Source organism: Sprattus sprattus (genome assembly GCF_963457725.1).
Source record: "Sprattus sprattus genome assembly, chromosome: 5".
Taxonomy (NCBI): domain Eukaryota; kingdom Metazoa; phylum Chordata; class Actinopteri; order Clupeiformes; family Clupeidae; genus Sprattus; species Sprattus sprattus.
The window spans coordinates 29,885,124-29,910,114 of NC_137924.1; the positions used below are offsets into that span (position 1 = coordinate 29,885,124).

Genomic DNA, 24,991 nt, shown 5'->3' on the forward strand with positions numbered 1-24,991 from the left:
CAAACACACGTAAAGAGAAACATGAGGTCACTTGCCTCTGAAGGAGACGCCTAGCAGATGCTATTTTTGTGATGACTTCACTGGTTTTGACCTCCGACAGGGGGGTCGTTATGTTTGAAAAATTCAATCAGGATCTATGCTAACCTGGGCCAAATATGATTACGGGTCAGCGAACAGACGGCCTGAGCTCGCCTCGCCACGCATCCTCTCACACTGCGATCGGAAAATCATAATTTCAAGGAAAACATATTGGCAGAAGCCACAAAGTCAATGTTCAAGTCTTTAGCAGCTTGTATTATGCCTCTTAATGGGGCTGAAAACAGCACATCAAACACTGCACAAGCCCAACATATCATGGCACTGATCTATAATAACACTCAACCATAATCAGACGGATTGATCTTTCAGAGTAAATAGGCTGAACATGAGTTTTCCCACACGGACTATGTAAGACATGCATATGCGTATGCATGCCTGTATGTGTGTGAATATGTGTGTGCGTGTGTGTGAGCCTGTATGTGTGTAAACATGTGTGTGCGCGGGTGTGAGCCTTTGTGTGTGTGTGAACATGTGTGTGTGAGTTGTTATGTATGTATGTATGTATGTATGTGTGTGTGTGTGTGTGTGTGTGTGTGTGTGTGTGTGTGTGTGTGTGTGTGTGTGTGTGTGTGTGTGTGTTTCTTACTTGAGGCTCTCCTGAGAGCTGGAGGATGAGCGGTCGGATTGTGGGAGGGACATAACGCTGTCAGAGCCCTTCAGGTGAGACTGCAGAGCCTTCTGATAGGACGACTCCAGAGCCTGGTACAGATGCTCCGCCTCCCGACCATAATGGCCATGGAAATTCCAATAACACCTAGAAAGACACCAAGAGAGAGAGAGAGCGAGAGAGAGAGAGAGAGAGAGAGAGAGAAAGACCAACAGAGAGAGAGAGAAAAAAAAAGAGTGAAACAGAGTAAAAGAGAGTGCCATAAGTCAACAGATTAAATGCAAAAAGTCTAAAAAAGGGAAACAGACAAGAAGAAGACCATGTCAGTCTCAGTCTGACAAGACAACCTCAGTCTAACTTTAATCCTAACTCAAGAATAATCTACACATATCTACACAAACACAAAGGTTAGGAATGTGAAGGAACAGTACTTCAGAGAGCGAGAGAGAGAAATAGAGAGAGAGAGAGGGAAAGAGAGAGAAAGAGAGGGAGAGTAAGAGAAAGAGAGAGGGAGAGGGAACGAGAGAGAAGGAGAGAGAAAGAGGGAGAGAGAGAGAGGGGAGAGGAAGAGAGAAAGAGAGAAGGAGACAGAGAGGGAGAGAGAGAGGAAGAGAGAAGGAGAGAGAGAGAGAGAGAGAGATGGAAAGAGAGAGAGAAGGTGTGGGTAGGTTCTTACTTCCTGGCGATGGAGCGAGCCTCAGAGTCGGCGTCGTGGATACCTTTCCTGATGGTCTCAGAGAGGACGGCCACATGTCTGGGGTAGTAGGGAAACATGGCCGATCACGGTCAACTCCACTCACACACACACACACACTCACTCACTCACTCACTACACACTACGCAGCGGTCGCCTCTTCACTGTACGTCTCTGTCAGTCAATACCTGAGCACTCCAAGGCTGAACCCAATAACAGACTAAACTTAACTAAATAAAGTGAGTCCAGAGACTCTGCCTGGGTTTAATGGCAGCTCTCTGCAGACCCCATGCAAACCCACAGGAGAGCTGGAGAGAAGAAGAGGAGAGAAGAGGAGGAGAGGGAGCACTACGCTCCATTTTAAAGGGCTCCGGGGGGAGAGGGGGGGTGGGTGTATTACATCGTCATGGCAACAGCCGGTCACTCATCAATACATCCCCCCACACACCCTCACCCACCCCCATGAGGGGGGACTGCTCATCAGTAGTCCAGTCGAGCGAACCACTCACGTTACCCAAAATGTCACTAATGTAAAATTGTTGGTGTGTGTGTGTGTGTGTGTGTGTGTGTGTGTGTGTGTGTGTGTGTGAAAATGAGCATGATCATGTGTATAAGTGTCTCACTAAATACATTAAACAGAAGATGTTAGGAAAGTCTGGGAACATACCTGGTTGTGTTCCCAATGAGGGCTTTGTTAGACCCCTGGAATATGTGTGTGAGTGTACATGTGAGAGAGTGTGAGTGTGTGTGTGTGTGTGTGTGTGAGTGAGTGAGTGTGTGTGTGTGTGTGTGTGTGTGTGTGTGTGTGCACATGTGTGAGAGTGTGAGTGTGTGGGAGTGTGTGTGTGTGTTACCACTTGTATTCTGAAGTGTGTGTGTGTGTGTGCGTGCGTGTGTGTGTGTGTGTGTGTCTGTGTGTGTGTGTGTGTGTGTGCGTGCGTGCGTGCGTGCGTGCGTGCGTGCGTGCGTGCGTGCGTGCGTGCGTGCGTGTGTGTGTGTGTGTGTGTGAGAAAGAGGGGGAGAGAGAAAACAAGAGAGAAAGAGAGAGATGGGCTTTCAGACTCACTTCTCCAGTGTGTTGGTCTGCCAATCTGTCAACATCAGGTCTAAGAACTCATAACAGCGTCTAACAGGGAGAGAGGGGAAACAACACATAATCAGTTTCATCCAACACACTAAATCTGCATATCTGCTGTTCCTGTGCAGCTCATGTGCAGTAGGAGATATGTGTGACACTGAGAGGTATCTGAGCTGTGTGTGAGACTGAGAGGTATCTAATCAGTGTGTGAGACTGATCCCATCTCACCTTCTGACAGCCACTGATTTGGACGTGCAGTTGCTTGTGATGATGGGGATGAGGCGGGGATAGTGGGTGTGCTGCAAGAGGGAGACATGGTCAGTCCATCTATACAATCTACAGTCAATCTATTGGACTTTCATCTGTAGAGCACATGAATCTACATAGGACATGAATCTTTACTGGACCAATACACTCTCTGAGGAAAAACGTATGTCTTCAGAAATGTTATTACGTTTTCATTGTGTTTTTTCATTGTTAAGATAAATTATTGTATGGCAACGACAGTACAAGCATTCTGATTGGATAATGGGTAGTCATGCCAGCCGCGCATTGGCGTTCTAGCCGGTCTGCAGTCTGATAAGTATTCTTATTACACACCCCATCAATCTTAAAAATGAGTGATACCATGTACAAAGTAGGCTACTAAACATTACATCCTTAAAAATTAGCGATATATCAACAGCCCTGAGCATGTATTGATAGAATCAGGACTCCTATTATGAAATTATCTGAGAACAGGTAACCAGTGAATGTCGTGGTAACATGACAGTTGACAGAATTTGCGAACATTTTGATATCGGGTAATACTTTTATAGGACTTCAGAAGCAGCGAAAATGTGTTATTGAAAGTGATGATGAAGACTTGACTACTATAGTTTGAAAACCTTGTGTTTAACTGTAAATTAAAGCCATTTAAGCTGAGCCCTGTTGTCCGTTTTCTATTGATCATTGTAACTTGAAGTTAGCAAGTCATTGTTTGCTAGGCAACACCTGAAACACTGTGTCGTGAGAAGACTTGAGAGCTGAACAAAACTACATGTTTTCTATTTAAAATGATCATTTATTTTCAAAATGAAAAGAGCTTAAATACCATATAATAAACTACTTACTAACCTCGACCGTTCGGTCATGCAGGTATATCAGACTTCGGCCCCCCGCATGTCTGATATGTACCTGCATGACCTCACTCTCGGCCAGTAAGTAGTTATTACTGCAGAACTAGAGGTAATATCTGCCATAGAAAATCTTGAAAGAACATGCAGTCCTATGCAAAAGTTTTAGGCACGTTGGACACAATGCTGTAAAGTGGGGATGCTTTCAAAATGTCACGAACAGATATTACTTATCAATTAACAACATACAAAGTGCATACAAAGGAATGTTGGAAAATCTAAATATTTGACACTAATAAAACAAAAAAAATGAAATTCCATTGCAATCTACAGTTCACATCCAGCCCAACCCTTGGGTGTAATGGTCATCTGCACTCAGCAGGGGGAGCCGAAGAGCAGCACTCACCCTGAGGATGAGACGGATTACAGCCACCCCTGACGTAGCCATGACCTTGGCGCTGTTGGGCACCAGGTTGAGTAAGATGGGCATGATGCACTCAGCGGTGTGGTCAAACTTGTTCCCGAGCAAGAAGGACAGTTGTCTAAAGAAAAGGAAAGTGACACACAGACACAGACACAGACAAACACACAAACACACACACATTCACACACACACATTCACATACACATACACACACAGGGCAAACATGATTAAAAATGACAACAGTGTGTGTCTCACTTGGGTCCCCACTAAGACAGTGGCACCAGGGAGGACCCGAGGAGGAGTTGGTGCTCTAAGATCTTTGGTGGCACTGATAGTGTGTGTGGACGCCTGACAAAGTCTGTGGTGTTTCAACACTTAATGAGCAGCAAAATACATTCAAATGAAATGAAACATCTGTGGAGAAATGACTAAGTGTATGATGTATGTAATATGATTCACTTTGAGGGCCCACTACATCTTTTTATATCTCAAGTTCGTGACATTCAACACTGGATGCTTGAGAGGCGTGGCGTGATGAGACGTATGAGCCTTCTGCGCCCGAGAGTAACTCATCCTGTGAGGAACGTTTTAAACCAACTGACAGCCAGGGCGCTGGCAGCCAAGTGGGGGGGATGAAGGCGATTTATAGTCAGGAGGGCTTATGGTAGACCGTCAGAGCAAAGTATGGAGTCTCGTTACATATTCATCAAAATCTCTGGGGTTGATGAGTGAAGTTCTACTCCACGATCTGCCCGTGCCGGTTCCAACTCATTAGAACAGCATTACGGACCCAACAGAACGTCTAAACCCTTGCGTGAAGCATGGCCTGGCCGTTTCGATTAATGCTCCGTGCCGAGGAGGTTCTGTCGTTAATATTCCAGCGAGGCCGCCTGGCAAGATGTGTGTGTGTGTGTGTGTGTGCCTGGTGAGATATGTGTGTGGCAGAACATACAGATGGAAGCGATCTGCAGCGGAAATCTACACTCACGTTCGTGGAAAAAAAATAAAACAAAGTGATGGAGCGTGTTTCACAGAGGCTATTTCCTAATGTGCCTCCTTCTGCAGTTAAGGATTACAGATTTCAATTTGAAGGCAGACACGCGCAGCAGTAAAGCTTTGCATTTGTGTGTGTGTGTGTGTGTGTGTGTGTGTGTGTGTTTGTGTGATGTCCTCTTACCCTAGCGTTATGCAGGCCTCTCGCACAACCTGTGAGCGCAGGTCTTTGGCCGAGAGCTTGAAGGCGGGCTCCATCAGGCGCAGCTGCTGGGAGAAGGCATCATGCTCAATAGCGCCCCCCAGCAGCAGGGAGCGAAACTTCTTCAGCTGAGGAGGGAAACAACACACATGAGATATGAGCTACTCTTAAAGTTACTTCAAAAAAACTTCAGATCCAAAATACTTTGAATATGTCTTTTGTAAACAGGTACAATCCGAGGAACGAACAGACTATGTCTTTAGTCAACAGGTACAATTTGGGGAACCAATACAATACGTCTTTAGTCAACAGGTACAATTTGGGGAACCAATACAATACGTCTTTAGTCAATATGTACAATCTGGGGAACCAAATGAGTGTGAGTGTGTGTGTGTGTGTGTGTGTGTGTGTGTGTGTGTGTGTGTGTGTGTGTGTGTGTGTGTGTGTGTGTGTGTGTGTGTGTGTGTGTGTGTGTGTGTGTTTGTGTGTGTGTGTGACTTACAGGTGTGTGCCGAGGAGGTTCGGTCGTTAATATTCCAGCGAGGCCGCCTGGCGTGATGTGTGTGTGTGTGTGTGTGTGTGTGTGTGTGTGTGTGTGTGTGTGTGTGTGTGTGTGTGTGTGTTCTGTGACTTACAGCTGTGACTCTGTGCTCCCAGTCATGCTTGTCATCAGAAAGAATCTCCCTGATCTTCCCCAAAGAGTCCTCCAGCTCTCGGTTGGAGTGGACCTGCAAAGAGAGAGAGAGAGAGAGAGAGAGGGAGAGAGAGAGAGAGGGGTAGAAAGGGAGAGTGAGAGAGGGTAGGGGTAGAGAGGGAGAGAGAGAGATAGAGACAGAAAGGAGGAGAGTGAAGACATTTCTTAATACACCTGGTTACATAACAGGTGTTAACAATATTGGAATACTGTATTTACCTAAAGCTCAGTATGCTCTAGGTAAATCACAGAAAGAGATAACGGACATATGAAGCAAAGAATGATGAAGTCAGAGAGTCCAGGCTGAAGTGTAGGTGAGTGAGCAGTGCTGTGACTAGTGCAGCTGTACCTTTACACTGGGCACGTCCTCAAAGGCCTTCATGAAGTCATCCTCGTCTAATGCTCCTGCACTCGCTCCCTCTTTTCCTGCTGGACACACACACACACACATGCACACACACACACACATGCACACACACACACACACACACACACACACACACACACACACACACAAAAGGCATTACATCTGCATCAATAGTGGCTCAGGGAAGTCCATGTCTTTTCATACATTAACAGAACAGAGATAAAAGTGTTTGTATCAATCATGTTTTTCAGCTTTTTAGCTGATGCAGAATGCTTTTTGGGGAAAAGCAATTACACAAAAGTAGAAGCATAATTGTGCACTTGTTCTTTAGCTATGCTATGTGCTTTGACCCCTGACTGTGCACTACAGTCTGGGGATTTATACACGCTAAGCAATCATCATCATTTATCCTGCCCCAAGGCTAACCTAGACTTGTTACATCATAGGGTATCTTTGAGCTATGAAAACTATAAGCCATGGAGAGAGCCACCTCAAGCCTTTAAATAAACCGCACATGCTGCTAAGCCCAGCAGGGTTCCCTGTTTGTGGTGGATACCTGCAGGCTTGTTTCATATAAACCCTTTTAAAAGATAATTTCTCAGAAAATAGGTTACAGCTGACAATTTTTAATTGGCGTTTTAACTCACATATTGTTTGACCCTCGACACAAATTGCAGCGCTAATTAACTTTACATGGCGATCCACACGCAATCCTTCATGGGTAATTTAGCTAATTCAATTGAATTCAGTTTACAGGAGGCCCTTTGAATATTCTTTACATACTCCCTTCTTATTTCAAACCTCATTATAAAAAACAATGTTGCCAACTTTCACTCCCCCCCCACACACACACACACCCTCTTCCATGCGTGTCTTTAATACTGATTCTATTTCAATCCCAGCGTGCTTTGCACACAACAGGCTGCCCACTGACATGTCCCTAGTTACGCAACGTCACAGAGATGCCCACAGAGTGCTCATGGGAAGACCTCTGTTGACCTCAGTCCATCGATAATTCCCATTCACCCAAAGGTCACTCAGTGCACGGACACATCATGCGCTTAGCAAGATAAGAGCTATGCATGCAATTCAGCTTGTGGCTTTAGTGGAAAGAGAGGGAGGTAGAGAGAGAGGGAAATAGAGAGAGCGAGAGAGAGAGAGAGAGAGAGAGAGAGAGAGAGAGAGAGAAGAAGCATGCAACGAATTGGCAGTGTATCTAACTCCCTTTTTAAACTTATTTATTTTCCCAGTCATAAAGTTGCGTGACATAAAATCTGCTTCTAGAGATTAGTTTTCGAACAGTAGCACATCAACACTGAATTGTTGATCTTGAACTGGTAATCGAGCAAGATAAAACCCCTAGAGAGCCAGAGATTTGAAGATGGCTAGCGATGAGTGCCAGGAACCTGTAACAGCTACATTAGCATGAATGTCGTCAGATTTCTAATAATAATAATAAATAATAAATAACTAATTTAATTACGCACCAATGACATGACTAGACTTCCTGTTCTTTCCCAGCTCAACTGAGCTTGGGTTGGTAGACAAAGACTAAGTTTGAGGGTTTTTCGTGCCACAGGCTTTGGTTGGTAGGCAAAGACTATCCCAGAGTGATGGGAACTGAAGACCGGTGACGGGAGCTAAACGAGGATGAAGAGAACTGAAGAACAGCGACGGGAACTAAACGAGAACTGTGATGGGGTCTTACCTGGAGCCTTAGACGACGCAGAGCTGGGCCTTCGCATGGAGCCCATGGCTCCGCCCCTGCGGCCACTGGGCGGGGCTCTGGAGGAGGAAGAGGAGGAGGACCGGCCCCCGTCCACAGAGTCTTCATCCTCAAAGTTCTTATCTGCAGGAGACAGAAATCAACACACACTTAACATTGCGTCCACACACACTTCACACTGCGTCCACACACACTTCACACTGCGTCCACACACACTTAACACTGCGTCCACACACACTTAACACTGCGTCCACACACACTTAACACTGCGTCCACACACACTTAAAACTGCGTCCAAAAACATTAACACTGTGTTCACACGCTTAACACTGCGTCCACACACACCTAAAACTGCTTCCACACACACTTCAAACTGCGTCCACACACACTTCACGCTGCACACACTTAACACTGCGTCCACACACATTCAATGCAATCACATGCAGTCATTATGACAGCAGGACTTTGCTAAGATGACAAAGTGCCTAGTTTCTTTTTCATAAGTCGCTGGGCTCCCTTGGAATTGCGCCAATCACAACACAGTCCTTAAGCAGTCAATTCGTTTTTTCTTTCACACTTTTGAGGCAGTGCTTTATGGTAAAAGCAAGAATGACTACTCAGACATGATATTGAAGATCCCCTGGGTACACGTGAAGACAGAATTAAATTTGCCATACAAAACTACTAACAACGCACTTGACTCTTTAAAAACATAATTGGTGTACACTAAATGAACAGACAAATACGTTCCTACCCATGTACTAATCCTTTCCTATCTGCAGTTTTGAAGAAGAAGACAAAGACCCACGTCTGTTCCGTGTCTGCTTCAGCGACTATTGATTGCTAATGGGTGCCCTGCCTGTTAGCGCCCTGCTATAGGCTAACTGTGGATTAGCCCATTACACTGACCAGTGTTGTATAACAAACAAAATGGCACAAACATTTACAAGAGGAACAGCCAGACAATGCACACAGACATCCTCACTAAAATACTTTCCCAAGCCTTCCACAATGGCAATCCTGTACCATCCACTCTGAAGTGTGTAATAAATAAATGCAATCTGAATCAGCACAATGGAAGGAGCACATATTTCAGATTTACGACGCTCTTCAGCACAAACAACCACACATACCCATTACAGATACAACTGGCATCATGGGAAATACTGAGAGCTACAGCGACCCCCTCGCTCAGCATGGAGGAGGAGGAGAGAAGTTGGGAGGAGGAGGAGAGGAGAAGTTTGGAGGAGAGGGAGAGAGAAACCACAAGGAGGTGAGGTAGATTTGGGGAAAACTGAGAAAGCGTGACTAATAGAGGGAGAGAAAGAGAGGGGGAATGAAAGAGAGGGGGAATCTGAAAGAGGATTAGGAAGAAAGAAAGGAAGGAGAGAATGAGAGGGAAAGAAAAGGAAAAGGGTAGACAGAGTAAAGAGAAAGGTGGAGAAAAGCGGGAGGAAAGGACAAAACAAGAGGAGGAGGAGGAGAAGATCACGTTAACGTTAGCGTCTTACGAGCACAGATCCTCCTGCACACCAGCTTCCTCAGCATGCTCTCTGCCTAACTCGCCCAGCCGTGACACCAATACTGCTACCGTGCGTGCGCGTGTGTGTGTGTGCATGTGTTTATGTTCGTGTGTGTGACTGTGAACAGGACTAGGGAGGGAGGGAGGGAGCCGATTTTTAGCCAAACAAAGTACTCTCTGGAGCATCTCCTGAGGTGAGCCGTCAATCTATGTAACTGCCTCCGGAGTGTGTGTGTGTGTGTGTGTGTGTGTGTATGTGTATGAGTGTGTGTGTGGGTGTGACTGAACAGTCATCATCACCCGGAGGACGAGCAGGAGATGCTGGGAATTTCAATGATCCTAAGGGACTGCTAACCCAACAGTGATGTCATCTGTATCTGACACTATTATACACTGGAGCTCAATCACAGTGACACGGCTCCCTGTGCCTCAACCTCTCCTTCCACATAAGAACGTGCCACACATGAGAACAGACTGTACACAGAAACAATAACTGCTATTCCATCTGCCTACGGATCACCTCTCCTCATAGAGAAGAACTTAAATCAGTGCACACACAGACACGGCTCCCTGTACCTCAACCTCTCCCTCCTCATAAGAACGTGCCACACGAGAACAAGACTGTTATATACAATAACTGAATCTGCCTCTCTACCTCTCCTCATAGAGAAGAACAGATCAGTTCACACACACACACACCTAGACAGCATGTTTCAGACAGTTTAATGTACAAAATAATGTCTGCTGACCAACCAAAGGGTCCATGCGCTTCATATCGCAAAGCATACTGGACTGATAAATGACTAACCAATCACATTGAACCCCAGGCTTCTTCCATAAAGTGGAACTTTCCAAACATGATATTATGATATAACACTACAAAACCATTTCCCTCCAAACTAAATCATCTGAAATGAAAGCAGGGGTCTTTAGATGGCAGGCAGCAGCGAGAGGCCTTCAGGTGCATTCAAGGATGAGGAGGAGGAGGAGGAGGAAAAAAGGGCTCCTCTTGTAAGGCACTGTCACTCTGATTTACACTGGGCTCCCTTCTACTACAGGCAGGGGGAGATCAGCTAGACATGGGAGCCCTATAGCACCAGAATGATGGAGGGAGAGAGGGAGAGAGAGATGGAGGGAGAGAGAGAGGGAGAGAGAGATGGAGGGAGAGAGTGAGAAAGAGATTGAGGGAGAGATGGAAGGAGAGAAAGACAGAGAGAGAGAGAGAGTGAGGGAGAGAGATGGAGATGGAGAGAGACATTGAGAGAAAGAGGGGGTTGTGGAGTAAAAAAAAATTGAGAGACAAGAGAGAAAGAAATGAAGACAAAATGGAAGAAGGATACACGGTAGCCTAAAGAAAAGGGGATGACAAAGAGAAGGAGCTAAGGAACTAGGGCCGACAAGGAGAGATAAAGAAAGAGAGAGAGAGAAATGGAGAAGGGGAGGGAGAGAGAAGTGAAGAGAGAAAGATAAGGGGATAGAGAGAGAGAGAGAGAGGAGAGAAAGAGAGATGGAGAAAATAAATTACTTTTCATAAACTGTCCAAAACTATCCATCACTCGACCACCAATCAACCAAAAAAAAAAAAAAAAAACATAAATAAAAACGGCGGCAAAGGACGGCAAGTGCAGTGATCCATTCCTCTCCACCACACACACAATCACATCCACCACACACACAATCACATCCATCACACACCCTGCATCCATCTCCAAACCCTTTTGCCACCGTACATCACTGTGATCTATACTCGTGCCAACCTTACACTGGCCACAGTCAGAATTAATGGGGTTTGGCTTCAGCATGGAAAAGGATACAGGGGAAATCGGGATGGGACACACACAAGCACACACACACAGCTCAAATGCTCCCCATCAGAGCCCATTAGCTGTGACATCTAGGTAAAGGGCGTGTGTTCGCTCGCATGCGTTTGTTGCGCTGATTGAATCATTTGGGGCGGTGCTCCATCACACACAGACACAAATGCCAGACAAGAGCGATTAATATGCGCTTACTGAAGGACAAGCAGCACGCAGACACGATGCACTGATATCATGGAAGTATGCCGTGTGTGTGTGTGTGTCTGTGTAGGTATTGATACACGGGCACCTAAGCAAGCTCACACACACACACACACGCGCACACACACACACACACACACACACCTTTTGACAGAGGGATGTGTTTTAGCCTCCAATGTGATCTGCCTCTAACATGACATCATGCTAACACCCATCACCACCTTTGCCCCTCTTTGTGTCTGTCTGTTCCTGTGGCTATGGATGGATGTACATGTGTGTGTCAGAGTGGACTTTGCGTGTGGATGCGTGTCGACAGTTCTGTGTTCGACAGTGTGTATGTGTGTGTGTGTGTGTGTGTGTGAGATTGCTTAAGTGCCCGTGTATCAGTACCTACACAGACACGGTGCCAGGACAATGTCTGAAACCTCACACAGCCTGTTAGCAGCTCAAAGCAGATGGATACACACAACCTCACCCAGCCCTCTCTGTGTCAATAAGATCAGCCTCTAAGATCAGCCTCTTTGTGTCAGCCTCTAAGATCAGCCTCTGTCACTAAGATCAGCCTCTCTAAGTCACTAAGATGAGCCTCTCTGTGTCACTCTCTTAGATCAGCCTCTCTGTGTCACTAAGATCAGCCTCTCTGTGTCACTAAGATCAGCCTCTCTGTGTCACTCTCTTAGATCAGCCTCTAAGATCTGCCTCTAAGATCAGCCTCTCTGTGTCAGCCTCCCATTAACATCCCCTAGCTCTCAGCAGCTCACTTCCTAGAGGTCGAGAGAGTGCAACAGCACACAACCACTGAAGGACTGTCTGAGAGGCAGGGCAGGGAAGTCACCACTGTGGAAATATGGCTTACAATTGTACCCTCACAACCGGGGCATTTAGGATTGGGTTTTTTATTTTATATTTCACTTTAGCCCTCACTTTTAGGATTTCTCTGAAGAGCAATAGTCGGCCAAATTAAATGGTCTAATAACGATGCAATCAAATCTAATGTCTTTATTATGCACCTCCGCAGCTCTGTGTGTTCTGGGTTTTCATACGCGCCGACCAGCACGGCTGCGCTCATCTGTCACACATCATGTCAGAGCCGCAGGAACACAAGCCACCTGCGAGGGGATGCCGAGAGTATGAAGAGCATGCAGGCACAATCTATGGGCAGATTTTAAATAGATGGAGCAACAGAAATAGATAGAGAGAAAGAGAGACAGACAAAAAGAGAAAGGCAGTCAGTAGCGATGGAGCAGGAGAAAGAGAAAACAGGAAAGACAGAAGGCCAAAGCAAGCATGTAACAGTCAATGCCTTATGATTTCCCAAGAAGGCACCACATCTTCCTGCCTTCCACCGGGGCAGAGCACTAACCGTGAGCTCTCTCTCTCTCTCTCTCTCTCTCTCTCTCGAAGGCAATGGTGGAGGACACATTAAGCTAAGCTACGCTACGCTACACTACACTACACTACACTACACTACACTACACTACACTACACTACACTCATATCAATACTTCATAATGCCTTTTGGTAATACTATAAATAATAATTTCAGCACTAATGCTGTCATCTACAAAAAGCTCATGAATTTCAGACGGAGGAATCGCACAAGCTTAGTTGGATAACTGTGTGGTTGCAGTGTCAACCTCTGTCCACATGGGGGCACTGTGTACCAGTGCACAGACCTCACGGCCCATAGAAAGCAGCCAGAGAGGAGAGTGGAGAAACCAAGAGCCATAGAGAGGGTGAGAGCAAGAAAAGAGAGACAGAGAACGAAAGCAAAGAGAAAAAGAGTGAAATAAAGAAACAGAAAGAAAGCGCAAGTGAGAAAGAAAGTAATGAATACAGAAATAAGCATGACGGAAGAGAAACCTGACTGGTGAGAGCTCGTCTGTACGGAATCCCTATGTGAGTGTGGCATCATTTATAATCCCCTCAGTACAGATTTATGCTCTGGGATTTTCACAAGCCCCAGCTCTGAGCACTGAGGGTTTTTTTTCTCCACCCAGGGTGAAAAAAAATTAGGTTCCCCTGACACACCAGTCTTCTGTCCTTATTTCTTTCTTTCGGTCTTTATTTATGCTGTTACCGGCATAGCTGCACCACAAGAGGTATTAAAACCTTTTCCCAGACTCAATGGATATAGAATTCTGTTTGAATTTTAAATATGGCCACACTTCAACTTCATAAAGAAGCTTTTTTTCAGGGAATACAAACGTCACATACATACAGTTTATGCTAAATAAAGAACTGTGGGAGTGAATGCCGATTCATGCTTAAATTTCCTGATAAAGGGAGAGCTCTGTGAATGCCCCTCTCCTGAGTGTTTCATGTGACGCTGAGCACTAAACCGTATCAGTGCGGCGGCATTAAGCATTAAGCACAATTCTCTCCCTGACCAAATCCTACAGGAATTATTGGAATGGGATTATATTGTCAGGAGGAACACGACATAGATTTGATGGAAACAACACCCCCCCTATTCCCAACCCCCTCCTCCCGTGTCTCCATAGCTCTCCTGAACAGTTGAAGTAGGGTGCCCACACGTCTCTGTTGCCGTGGGATTTTCGGGGGCTGTTATTGGATAAACCACGAAAGGCATGAGATGATTGGTTGGTCTTTTAGACCGAACCTGTTCTCCTAACCAGATTGGACAACAACCCACATGCTTTTTCGGGGAAGGTTTGGTTTGGATTTAGCCAGCAATGCCACACAAAAGCCAGTGAAGAGAGACGTGCTGGGAGACAGAAGGAACAGCTAAGAACTGGAGTATCCTTCTAAGAACAGAAGCCATAATTTTGTGTGTGTGTGTGTGTGTGTGTGTGTGTGTGTGTGTGTGTGTGTGTGTGTGTGTGTGTTTTGTAATATTAAAGGAAATGAAAAAAAAAGAATAAATGAATGAATAAATGAATATATTAACATGCCAGTAATTGAGAAAGAAACACAATGAAAAAAAACATTGTGCGTGTGTGTTTAACGTTGGTCATGGTGATCAGACAGGCACGTGAGCCACCAGCGCATCTCTCTGCCAATAGTGACATAAGCACCACTGCTCTCTTAACACACACAGGCCTGCGTCTGATCAAACAAACTCCGTCGCCACGGAAACAACAGACAATGCCTCGTTATAGCAACAGTAGCACAGGGCTCCGCACCTCCCACACTTTCTACCAGCACTTCATATATTGAGATGCAAAAGAGAAACAATAGACAACCACACACACACACACACACACACACACACACACACACACACACACACACACACACACACACACACACACACACACACACACACACACACACACACACACACACACACACACACACACACACACACACACACACACACACACACACACAGTTGAGCAAGCAAAGCTGGAGGCAAATAGCAAGGGGTCAGCAGAGGCCTGGCCTGCTAGTGGGGATCCAGGAAGCTGTGTGGAGAAAAGTAATATCCTGCGCGAAAGAGGAGAGGGGAGAGTGTGTGCGCGTGCGTGTGTGTGTGTGTGTGTGTGTGTGGCTGAGTGCTGGAGGAGCTGGCGGCGATGGCTTCAGTGAGGTTTAGATCTTGGCGAGCTGTCTTCAGACACTGAGCAGGAGGCTTAATTCTGAGCGATGACACTTATATGAACTGGCGCTCCCCACCACCACGGGCTACGGAGGATGACAGGGGACAAATTTCCTCTGACCGCAGACTTGCTCGCTCCCCAGCTGTTATAGGATCCTGTCCACAGCGCTCCAAGATATGCTTGGCCTCCTTTTTTTTTGACAAATGTGAACAATTAGATCTGCTCTCTCTCTCTCTCTCGACCTGAGTGGACGTGCGTGTTTGAGCTGCGTGAGTGAGTGTGAGTGAGCAAGTGCTACTTTCTAACTTTTCTCCCTTTGTGTGTTGTTTATATGTGTGTTAAGTCTTTTCATTATTTTGGTGGCACTTAGTTTTACAACTACTGGGGTTTTGGTTTAGCTGGGTGTTGTAAATATCACTTCTTGTTTCCCCGTGGAGTCTGCGACCGGCTTGTTGCTGGGAGTATGGCGGCCGCGGGAAGCATGGATTTTGACAAACTAACCCGCCAGCACGGGATCAAAATTGAATGTATTGAAGTGTGGAGAATGTTAGTTTGGCGGTTGGAATTTTAATTGGGCACGATAACGTGAAGTCGGCTTCACGAATGAACAATGCGGTGGTGCTTTTTCTCAGCACAATTGCGTACGCTAATGAGGTAATTGTGAGGGGTATAGTACTCAATGACTCCTACATGCCAGTCCTCCCACTCAGTACCCCCGCCAAGAAAGTAATAATTTCAAATGTACCCCCGTTCATCAAAGATGAGCTTATTGTTAAAGAGTTGCAACGCTATGGCAAGCTGGTTTCGCCTGTTCGAAAAATCCCGCTGGGATGTAAATCGCCCCTCCTACGGCATCTAGTGTCTTTTAGAAGGCAAGCATACATGGTCCTAAATAGTGGCATGGAGGAGATTGAGCTAGTGTTCAAATTAAGGGTGGACGGGTTTGATTATGTGGTGTATGCATCGTCAGACACTGCGTTGAAATGTTTCAGTTGCGGTGGAGTAGGACACATTGGGCGTTTTTGTCCTGGTAAAAAGGGCAGCACTGAAAAGGAGGACACTCCAGCCAAAACCAATGTGGCCGAGTCCCCCATAGTTGTTCCCCCAGACACTGAGGTAGAACCCTCGGTGGATGGGACCGAGGGAAGCGGACTTGAGGGGGGTCTTCAGTCCGTAGCTGAACTGATTGTGCTTGGCCCCCAAGCCGTGGCCGGTGATTCGGTGGTGATTGAGCCAGCCGTGGCAAATCTAGCTGCGGCTGGACCAGGTGAAACTGGGAATGAGAAGGGGCATTCAGTAAAGACACTGACAGTGCCTGAACCGTCAGTGGAGGTGGTTCAGGCTGAGGCTATCGAAATAGACCCAGTCTTCAAAGTACCGGTGAAGAGAAAAATAGACCCGGTGGATGTTACCGGGACTAAAGTGAAAAAAGACGCACACACGAGTGGTAATCTGGATAGCGATTGTGAATCCATTGACTCAAACTGGTCCGAGTGTTCGCAGGGAGAGGCACAGCTCTCCAGCGAAGACACGAAATATACTGCAGAGAGCATAAACGTTTTCCTACGCGTCACGAAAGGGTTGCGGAGAGTGCAGGTGGAAACGTCTTTTCCTGATTGCTCGCAGTTTGTTAATGATGTTGGCTGTTTCATGAGGGAGGGTGCATTTGAGGATAATGATGTTTTTCGTCTCCGGAAAATATTGGGCAAATTGAGGAAAAAGTTGCGTGATAAAACAACTAAGCCTACTTAGTTTATCTGTATGTGTAAGGAAGGGTTTTGTATGACTTGTAATATTGTTTTGCTCCTGTGTTGGAATAACTGAACCTGGTTTCAATTGTGTGTTATTATAATGTACAGTGATTTTTGTTTCTGCAAACCAATGGCAAATATTTCTGTGAAAAAACTGTGTGCTCATTTGATGATGATTTCTATTTCCGTTTTGTTTTGAATAAGGTGTAAAATACTGTTGGTGTTACTGTTTACAAAATAAAAGTTTTTTTTATAAAATCAAAAACTCTCTCTCTCTCTCTCATGCACACTGGGTCCATCAGGCCTCTATCATTTCTCTTTTATCCTACTCTCTCAGTCTCTCTATCCAGCTGAACATCAAACTGAAATGATAAGATTGAGGAGGAGGAGAAGAGAGGAAAGAAGGAGAAAAGCTGAGTGGAGTTCTGCTTAATTGAAGACTGATGAGAGATAAACCACTCTGTTTAATGTTATTCTCCACAGAGGGAGGATAGAAACAAAGATGAAACTTAAAAAACTTAAAAATGGCGTTGCAGCTTACCTCAGCTTAATCAGTCAACCAAGCGCAGCCTGGATTTGTATTTCCATACAGTAAGGTCAACTCGCTTTGGGGTGAGTGCTTAAGTATTATATTATAGTATTATAGATAAGTTGATTCCATTATATCTTAGCCTGAATCCTTACATTAACATTCATTTTAACTGCTTCTAATTCTATGCGGGCCAGCTTGCGAGTTCTATGGATGACGATGTTATTTAACCATGGAATTGATCGAGTTTAGGCCACAAAACACGCTCTCTGTGGTAAAAATAAGACTTTTTAACCGTCGCTGTTTGGCCCTGCTCAGCAAAGGGTCCAAAATGAGTGCTGTACGGAGCAGTTTGGCGCTGTTCAACTTGTGTTCAAGCTCGGCAGACCCTGGTTCGGTGCCGCACGGCCAAAAGTGCCAAAACCCCCAAAAGTCCCAGGAGTCTAGAGACAATAGGTCTAGAGCTCCCTCTAACACCCCCACTGTAGCGAACACACATACACACAGAGAGACCCACAAAGAGTCCCGGACAAGAGGACTTCAGACTTTTTGATGAGCTGGAGAGAAGAGGTGGGGAGTGGGATCGGGAAATGACCGCACGTGGGCGGGTCCACGTGGGCGTTCAAGCCCGTATATGGTACGGGGCTGCTGCTTGGACCACAGCCCCCCAGGACTTTGATTTGACGGATTTGATGATGTTGGGTTGCAAGATATATGCAAGATATAGTCCGAGATCCTCGCCGAAACAGTGTTGTCCTCAGGAGGGAAAGACAGAACCAGTTGAGTATCATCGGCATAGCAGTGATAGGAAAAACCATGCGAGCGGATGATAGGGCCCAGCGAGGTGGTGTAAATGGCAAAGAGAAGTGGTCCCATCAGCGACCCTTGGGGCACCCCAGTGGTGAGGCGGTGAGGTACAGCCAGATGACCTTGCCATGACACCTTGAATGAGCATATACCAGCCCGAAACCCAGCTCTTGGCTCAAAAAAAGAAAAAAACAGCCCCCCTCTCCCTCTCTGATACTGCCCTCCCCCAGCCCCCCCTTTTGTAAACTTCCAATGAAGTTTTTATCTAGGACAGAACAAAACAAAACATCAGACAAATCACCCGCGGTGAGACAGAGGCGTTCTGGACGCTCCCTTTAGACTGAATCACCCGCTGTGAAAGAGCAGAACTCTGGACGCTCCCTATAGACTGAAGCCTATTTACGTCACATGGGTGGTCTCCAGAAGTAAGCCACTACAGGGTCCAGAGCCTTCTGCGCCGACACCCTCGCTCCACAGCATAGCGGGGCTAATTAGCCTCCAAAGATGGCTGAAATGGATTCTGTGTTGAGTTCCAGAATAGCAGCGCTACGAAGGGCCAAAATGGAGAACTTTGATTACAATGAATAAACTATGAGAAAGTCGAAATTGTGTTTTGATGGACAGAACCTATCTATACGTATACCCCCTTTACTGTGTGTGTGTGTGTGTGTGTGTGTGTGTGTGTGTGTGTGTGTGTGTGTGTGTGTGTGTGTATTATATACCCCAAACACACACTGTACATAGCACACACACACATGTGCCTGAGGAGGAAAGCCCTGTGGCTTACACCAAGCCTCTCAACACCAGGGAGTCCATCGCCCCCACCCCCCACGATTGTTTTCGTCAGGGAAGAAACTGCACAGTGGCACTAAGGCTGCAACTACCACAGCGCTGGCTAATTAGAACAGCTCTATTACAACACTATACTACACAGGCGGAGGGGAGGGGGGGGGGAGAGGAGAGGAGAGAAGGGAGGGAGAGGAGAGAAGGGGAGAAAAGAAGAGTGGGAGAAGAGAAGAGGTGAAGAGAAGAGGAGGAGAGAGGAGAGGAGAACAGTGGGACCAGGAGAGGAGAGGAGAAGAGAGAAAGGCAGAAAAGAGGAGGGGGATAAATGAGAAGAGAAGAGCAGAGAGGTGGTGAGGAGGGACAGTGGAGAAGAGAGAAGAGGTAATAAGGGGAGAGAGATGAAAGGCAGGAGAAGAACGGGAAGGACAAAGGAGAGGAGAGATAAAAAAAGAGATAAAACAGAGGAGGCGAAAAGGGAGAGAGGAGAGACAAGAGTAGAGGCAGGGCTTTGGTGAGGCAGTGAGACTGAGACTGGAGTTGGACATCCCTTGGCAGAGAAACAGCCCAAAGCATAATGTTTCCACCACCATGCTTGATGGTGGGGATGGTGTTCTTAGGGTCATATTCAGCATTCTTCCCACTCCAAACGCTGCGAGTCGAGTTGATGACAAAGAGCTTGATTTTGGTCTCATCTGACCACATCACGTTCTCCCAATCCTCCTTAGAATCATTCAAGTGTCCATTGGCAAACTTCAGTCTGTCCTGTACATGTGCTTTCTTGAGCAGGGACACCTTGCGAGTGCTGCAGCGTAGTGTGTTGCCAATGGTTTTCTTGGTGACTGTGGTCCCAGCTGCCTTGAGATCATTCACAAGCTCCACCTGTGTAGTTCTGGGGTTATTACGCACCTTTCGGATGATCACCGATGTTGCACATCTTGCATGGAGTCCTTGACCGAGAGCGATTGACAGTTGTTTGGTGTTGCTTGCATTTGCAATTAATCGCACCAACCAAGTTGTCTGCTACTCAACAAGCTGCTTGCCGATGGCTTTGTAGCGCATTCTAGCCTTGTGCAGGTCTACAATCTGATCTCTGACATCCTTTGACAGCTCTTTGGTCCTGCCCAGGTGATGTTGAAGGTGTAAACTATGATTCTATGGAGAGGTTTCCTTCATACACGTCACCAGTTGAGATCAGGTGTACCTTGTTAGGCCTAATGAGGACTAATCTGTGTGCTTCGTGGGCACAAAACCTGTTCTGTGGGAGCCAGAATTCTTGCTGTTTGGTAGGGGTTCAAATACTTATTTTCCACGATCAAATGCAAATTAATTCATAACTGTTTTCTGGATGTTTTTGTTGATATTCTGTCTCTCACTGTTAAAATAGACCTACCATTGCAATTATAGATCACGCATTTCTTTGCAAGTGGCCAACCTTGCAAAATTGGCAGGTGGTCGATTACTTACTTCCCCCCTGTGTACGTGCTTGAACACCCAGGAAAGCCCTGTGGCTTACACCAAACCTCTCAACACCAGGAAGTCCATCCATCGACTTATCGAAAATAAAAGTAATTACTGCAAATGAAAGGCTGCAGAATAACAACGTCATTCATAACTATATTTGTATATAAGATGTATGGAATGCAGCACATGCTGTGTTTATTTGCAAAGGACTTTGCAACCCAACATTATCAAATCCGTCAAATCAAAGTCCAAAGTCCTGTGGGGCTGTGGTCCAAGCAGTAGCCCCGTTCCATATACGGACTTGAACGCCCACAGGGACCCAGGTTTCAAATCCGACCTGCGGTCACATCCCACCTCTTCTCTCCAGCTCATCAAAAAGTCTGAAGGCCTCTTGTCCGGGACTCTGTGTCTGTGTGTGCCTGTGTGTGTCTGTGTGTGTGTGTGTGTGTGTGTGTGTGTGTGTGTGTGCATGGTCGTGTGCGTATGTGGTGTGTGTCTTTGGAGGGAGGAATTAAAGATATGAGATGTGAAAGACATGAGAAAAGGCTACCATCCACCTACTCCTGCCCATTTCCTTGTGAACATAACAAGCTCATACCAGCCCCAATCCCAGCTCTCGTCCCCTCCCTGTTACAGCCCCCCCCCCCCCCCCCCCCCTTTATAAACTTTTTATCCAGGACAGAGATAAAGCCAGCGAAAACACTGAACACTCATCAGCCAAATCACCCGCTGTGAGAGAGCGGCGTTCCGGACGCTCCCTATAGACTGAAGCTTATTTACGTCACATGGGTGGTCTCCTGAAGTAGGCCACTGGCTGAAATGGATTAAGTGTTGAGTTCAGAATAGCTGTGCTACGAATGGCCCAAATGGAGAACTTTGATGACATTGTTGATGGATTGTTTGTGGCTATGTTTGTTTCCAAATTACAGAGCCATTTGGAATAATTTATTTATTTATTTGAGAGCAAACCCTGAATAGACATCCAAAGGACCATAAGGAGCAATTTGCTGAATTAGCTAAAACGCCTATGACAAGAATTGCTGACTACACCTTTAACACTGACCCACATAACTTTTCTGGTCCGGGTCTAACGCCATGGAACCATTCCTGTGACGCAGTGACAACGATTCAGTCTACCCCCCCCCCGCCTGGAGAAAAGCATGTGAAACGTTAAGTGACCGTGTCTGCCTGCTCCTGGTGTCCTCCTTCAGTCAAGGGCCCTGAACTGTGACACTCACCCACTCGCCAGCAGCTGTCCTGGGCTAAGTGGCTGCTGTCAGCACCCCTGACAGGTCCTGCCCCGGCTCTCCCGTGACTAAGGATAATGGTTTCCAACACCTTGCAGGGTTTATTAATACCTCTAGCTGCTGTCATCGGGGTGTCTTCCTGCCATAATGTTTATACACTATTAAAGTACTATTCCTAGGCCATTGCAATGTGTGTGTGAGTGTGTGAGTGCGTGTGTTCGTGCAGGTGTGTGCGATTGTGTGAGAGAGAGAAAGAGAGAGAGAGAGAGAGAGAGAGAGAGAGAGAGAGAGAGAGAGAGAGAGAGTTGGGTTTCGTGGTGCATGTAAACAGCTAATTAAAGAAAGCAGATTTACGTGAGATAGAGGGCTGTAAACAGGCCCTAATGGAGAGGCGTGTGTAGAAAGTGGGCCACTCTGCGGCTAACAGGGGTTTCCAGCTACACCTCACACCTTTAGGACCTGACAGAGGGTTGGAGGCGTAGGGAATTATGCAATGACTGTTATAAAATGTTTGCTTAAATTAGACCGACCTCTCGTCACTCTGTCAGTAGTAATGACTGAGTCAGCATTTACCAGGGGCCAGAATCATCAGAGCTGGCAAAACTCAGCAGCTTTCTAGCCAGCAAAGTTGACCTGGGTTGATCATTTCTGCCAAGATTGCCACGTAATAATGGACTGAATCAGCAACTGTGATAGATGTGGCTCCTCTCTGCATAGAACCTCAGGGGACACAATCAAAGATAGGATACCAGGGCATCTAAGGACTGACTTCCTCCTTGGCCTATCAAGACGTGATTCAGGGTCTCTGGATGTACGACTAAGGCGATGGGAAAGAGAGGGATTCAGGGGCAGGGGCAGGGGCAGGGGCAGGGGCAAGAGCAGGGGTAGGGGTAAGAGTGGCTATGTCTCAAGGCTGAAAGAGCCTGGATTAGTTGATAAGCTCGACAATAAAGCCCCCTCAACTGGAGCTAAAGGTAAGAAAGGCCTCCATGCTGTATACTCAGAGGGCAATGAGGTCACGGAGGGAGAGGAATCAGGAGACCAGTGCCCTGCAGGCCCAGCCTGAGAGCAAGGAGAACTGAGAAGAGAGACTGACAGGAACGGAGAAGAGGGACAGAGGCACAGAGGGAGAGAGAGAGAGAGGGAGTGGAAATAGCAGAAAACTGAAAAATTAGAATTAGAACCGAGAAAGAAAGAGAAGGAGAGAGAGAGAGAGAGAGAGAGAATTAGGCACTGAGGGAGAGTATTAATCCCTTACAGAAAAATTGAGAATGCAGAGAAAAATAAAACATAAAGAGAGTAAGAAGGACAGGGGAAGAGAGAGGGATAGCACTCGAATAACAGAGAAAGAGAGAAAGAGAGAGACAGAGATAAAGAGAGATAGCACCAGAGTAACAGAGAGAAAGAGATAGATAGCACCAGAGGGACAGAGAGCGTAGGCTATAGAGAAACAGAGAGAGAGAGAAAGAGAGAAGAGGAGGATAGCACCAGTGAAACAGTGAGATGCTGATAATCCTCTTGCCTGTGCCCTGCCAGATCCTGACTCCTGTGGGGTGGGCTGCTGCCAAAACCCCTCTTGACTCCTGGAGCCGAGCGAACCCCTCACAGCACGGAGGAGGCGTCTGACAAGGAGGGGGCAAGATGCAGCCCTCCGATTATCCACAACACACACACACACACACACACACACACACACACACACACGCACACACACACACACACATACACGCACACACACACACAGACGCACACACACAGTCAAAGACACAAACTAACAGCAATGCTGTGAGCAGCTGATAAGACTGATAAGACAATCAGGCCATTCCCTGGATGTGAGGCGCTGGACACCTGAGGTCATGCGGAGCTTTTCCCCCTCTGAGGAATTGTCGGATAATCGGGACAGAGTTTACTCCGGGGAGATTAGGAGGCACAGGACAGGAGAACGCAGTGGCTCCGGAGTTACGCAGAGAGAGAACAAGGATAAGCAAGCTCATGCAGAGTGTGTTCACACCAGCACCAATACTAACACACACACAATATATATATAAAATCGCATTACAGTAGCCAAACCTGTGCACATAAAATCAAGTCAGTCACTCTCACTTGCATACACAATAACCATGCTGACACAAGCGTTCCACACACACACACACACACACACACACACACACACACACACACCTACCCCCACATACACACAGAGGTGTCTGGAAATAGCCACTCCAGTGCTGCTTGAGCAGGTTTCTTCTTAGTTAGCAGGCAGCTAAATTAAACCATAGGTGAGAGGAGAGGAGAGGAGAGGAGAGGAGAGGAGAGGAAATGAGGAGAGGGGAGGGGATAGAGAGAGGAGAGGAGAGGAGATGAGAGGAGAGGAGCATGTCTGTCTCTTGCACATTTCCCTGCTGTCAGCACTCACCCTCACAGCTGAAGTGATGTGTTTACATAACAGAGCTGGTGGACATGCACAGTGCCAAGATGCAGCCCCCCATACACATACACTAACACACACACGCACGCACACACACGCACACACACCTGATTATGCAACAGACAAGACCGTTTGTCTGCAAAGTAAGTACTCAACCAATGGGCCCTTCTCCAAATGTCACACCTACGTCACATCTCCTCCGGCGGCTTCTTGAGTAATACACACAGACTGTTTTGTACACACACACACACACACACACAACTCTACATACCATACATACAGAGACAATCCCAAACCACCACACAGACAGTCAAAGACACAGACACACAACAAAGAGCTCCGCAGGCAATACGACACACATTCCCACGCACACAGACACACACACACCTCCCCAGGGAGAACAGCGGCAGGTGAAGACCTGACTACTTGTTTCACAGGTGTAGGTGCTGAGGCCAGGTGAGCTGAGAGCAGACAGCATTAAGGCATCTACAGCACACTCCACTGGGAGGAAAGAGAGAGTGAGAGGGAGAGAGAGAGAAAGAGGGTGAGCATGAAGGACATGAGTGCTGCTACCAACATAATTATACACAACACACACAAACACACACACACACACACACACACACACACACACACACACACACACACACTTGTGCACTGGGCAGACATAAAGTGCAAGCCTTGGCAAAGGGCCCCAGTGCTTAGAGTCGACTGGGCTGATCCAAAGACAGCCACATTCAATGGAACCGGGAAGAACTCTTTTAGCATTCGTAGCGTCTCGGTACCCCGGCGACAGTCACCAAGACAAGGGAGACAATGGGGCGGAATGAGGGGGTCCGTTTCATGGCAACCATCACCAAAACAGCTGATCTGTGCTCAC

General features: G+C 46.7%; 1 protein-coding gene across 1 annotated transcript in view; it reads right to left on the reverse strand.

The window, feature by feature from the left end:
• clasp1a (cytoplasmic linker associated protein 1a) overlaps positions 1–24,991 on the reverse strand; it is a 119,959-nt gene that overhangs the window by 32,716 nt on the left and 62,252 nt on the right. Inside the window, exons 8-16 of the mRNA XM_080838365.1 lie at positions 7,982–8,122; positions 6,256–6,335; positions 5,848–5,940; positions 5,195–5,340; positions 4,000–4,135; positions 2,707–2,777; positions 2,467–2,526; positions 1,383–1,460; positions 686–853 (exon numbers count right to left, since the gene is read on the reverse strand). Coding sequence (XP_080694491.1) covers positions 686–853; positions 1,383–1,460; positions 2,467–2,526; positions 2,707–2,777; positions 4,000–4,135; positions 5,195–5,340; positions 5,848–5,940; positions 6,256–6,335; positions 7,982–8,122 — 973 coding nt within the window. The remainder of the gene's footprint in view (positions 1–685; positions 854–1,382; positions 1,461–2,466; positions 2,527–2,706; positions 2,778–3,999; positions 4,136–5,194; positions 5,341–5,847; positions 5,941–6,255; positions 6,336–7,981; positions 8,123–24,991) is intronic.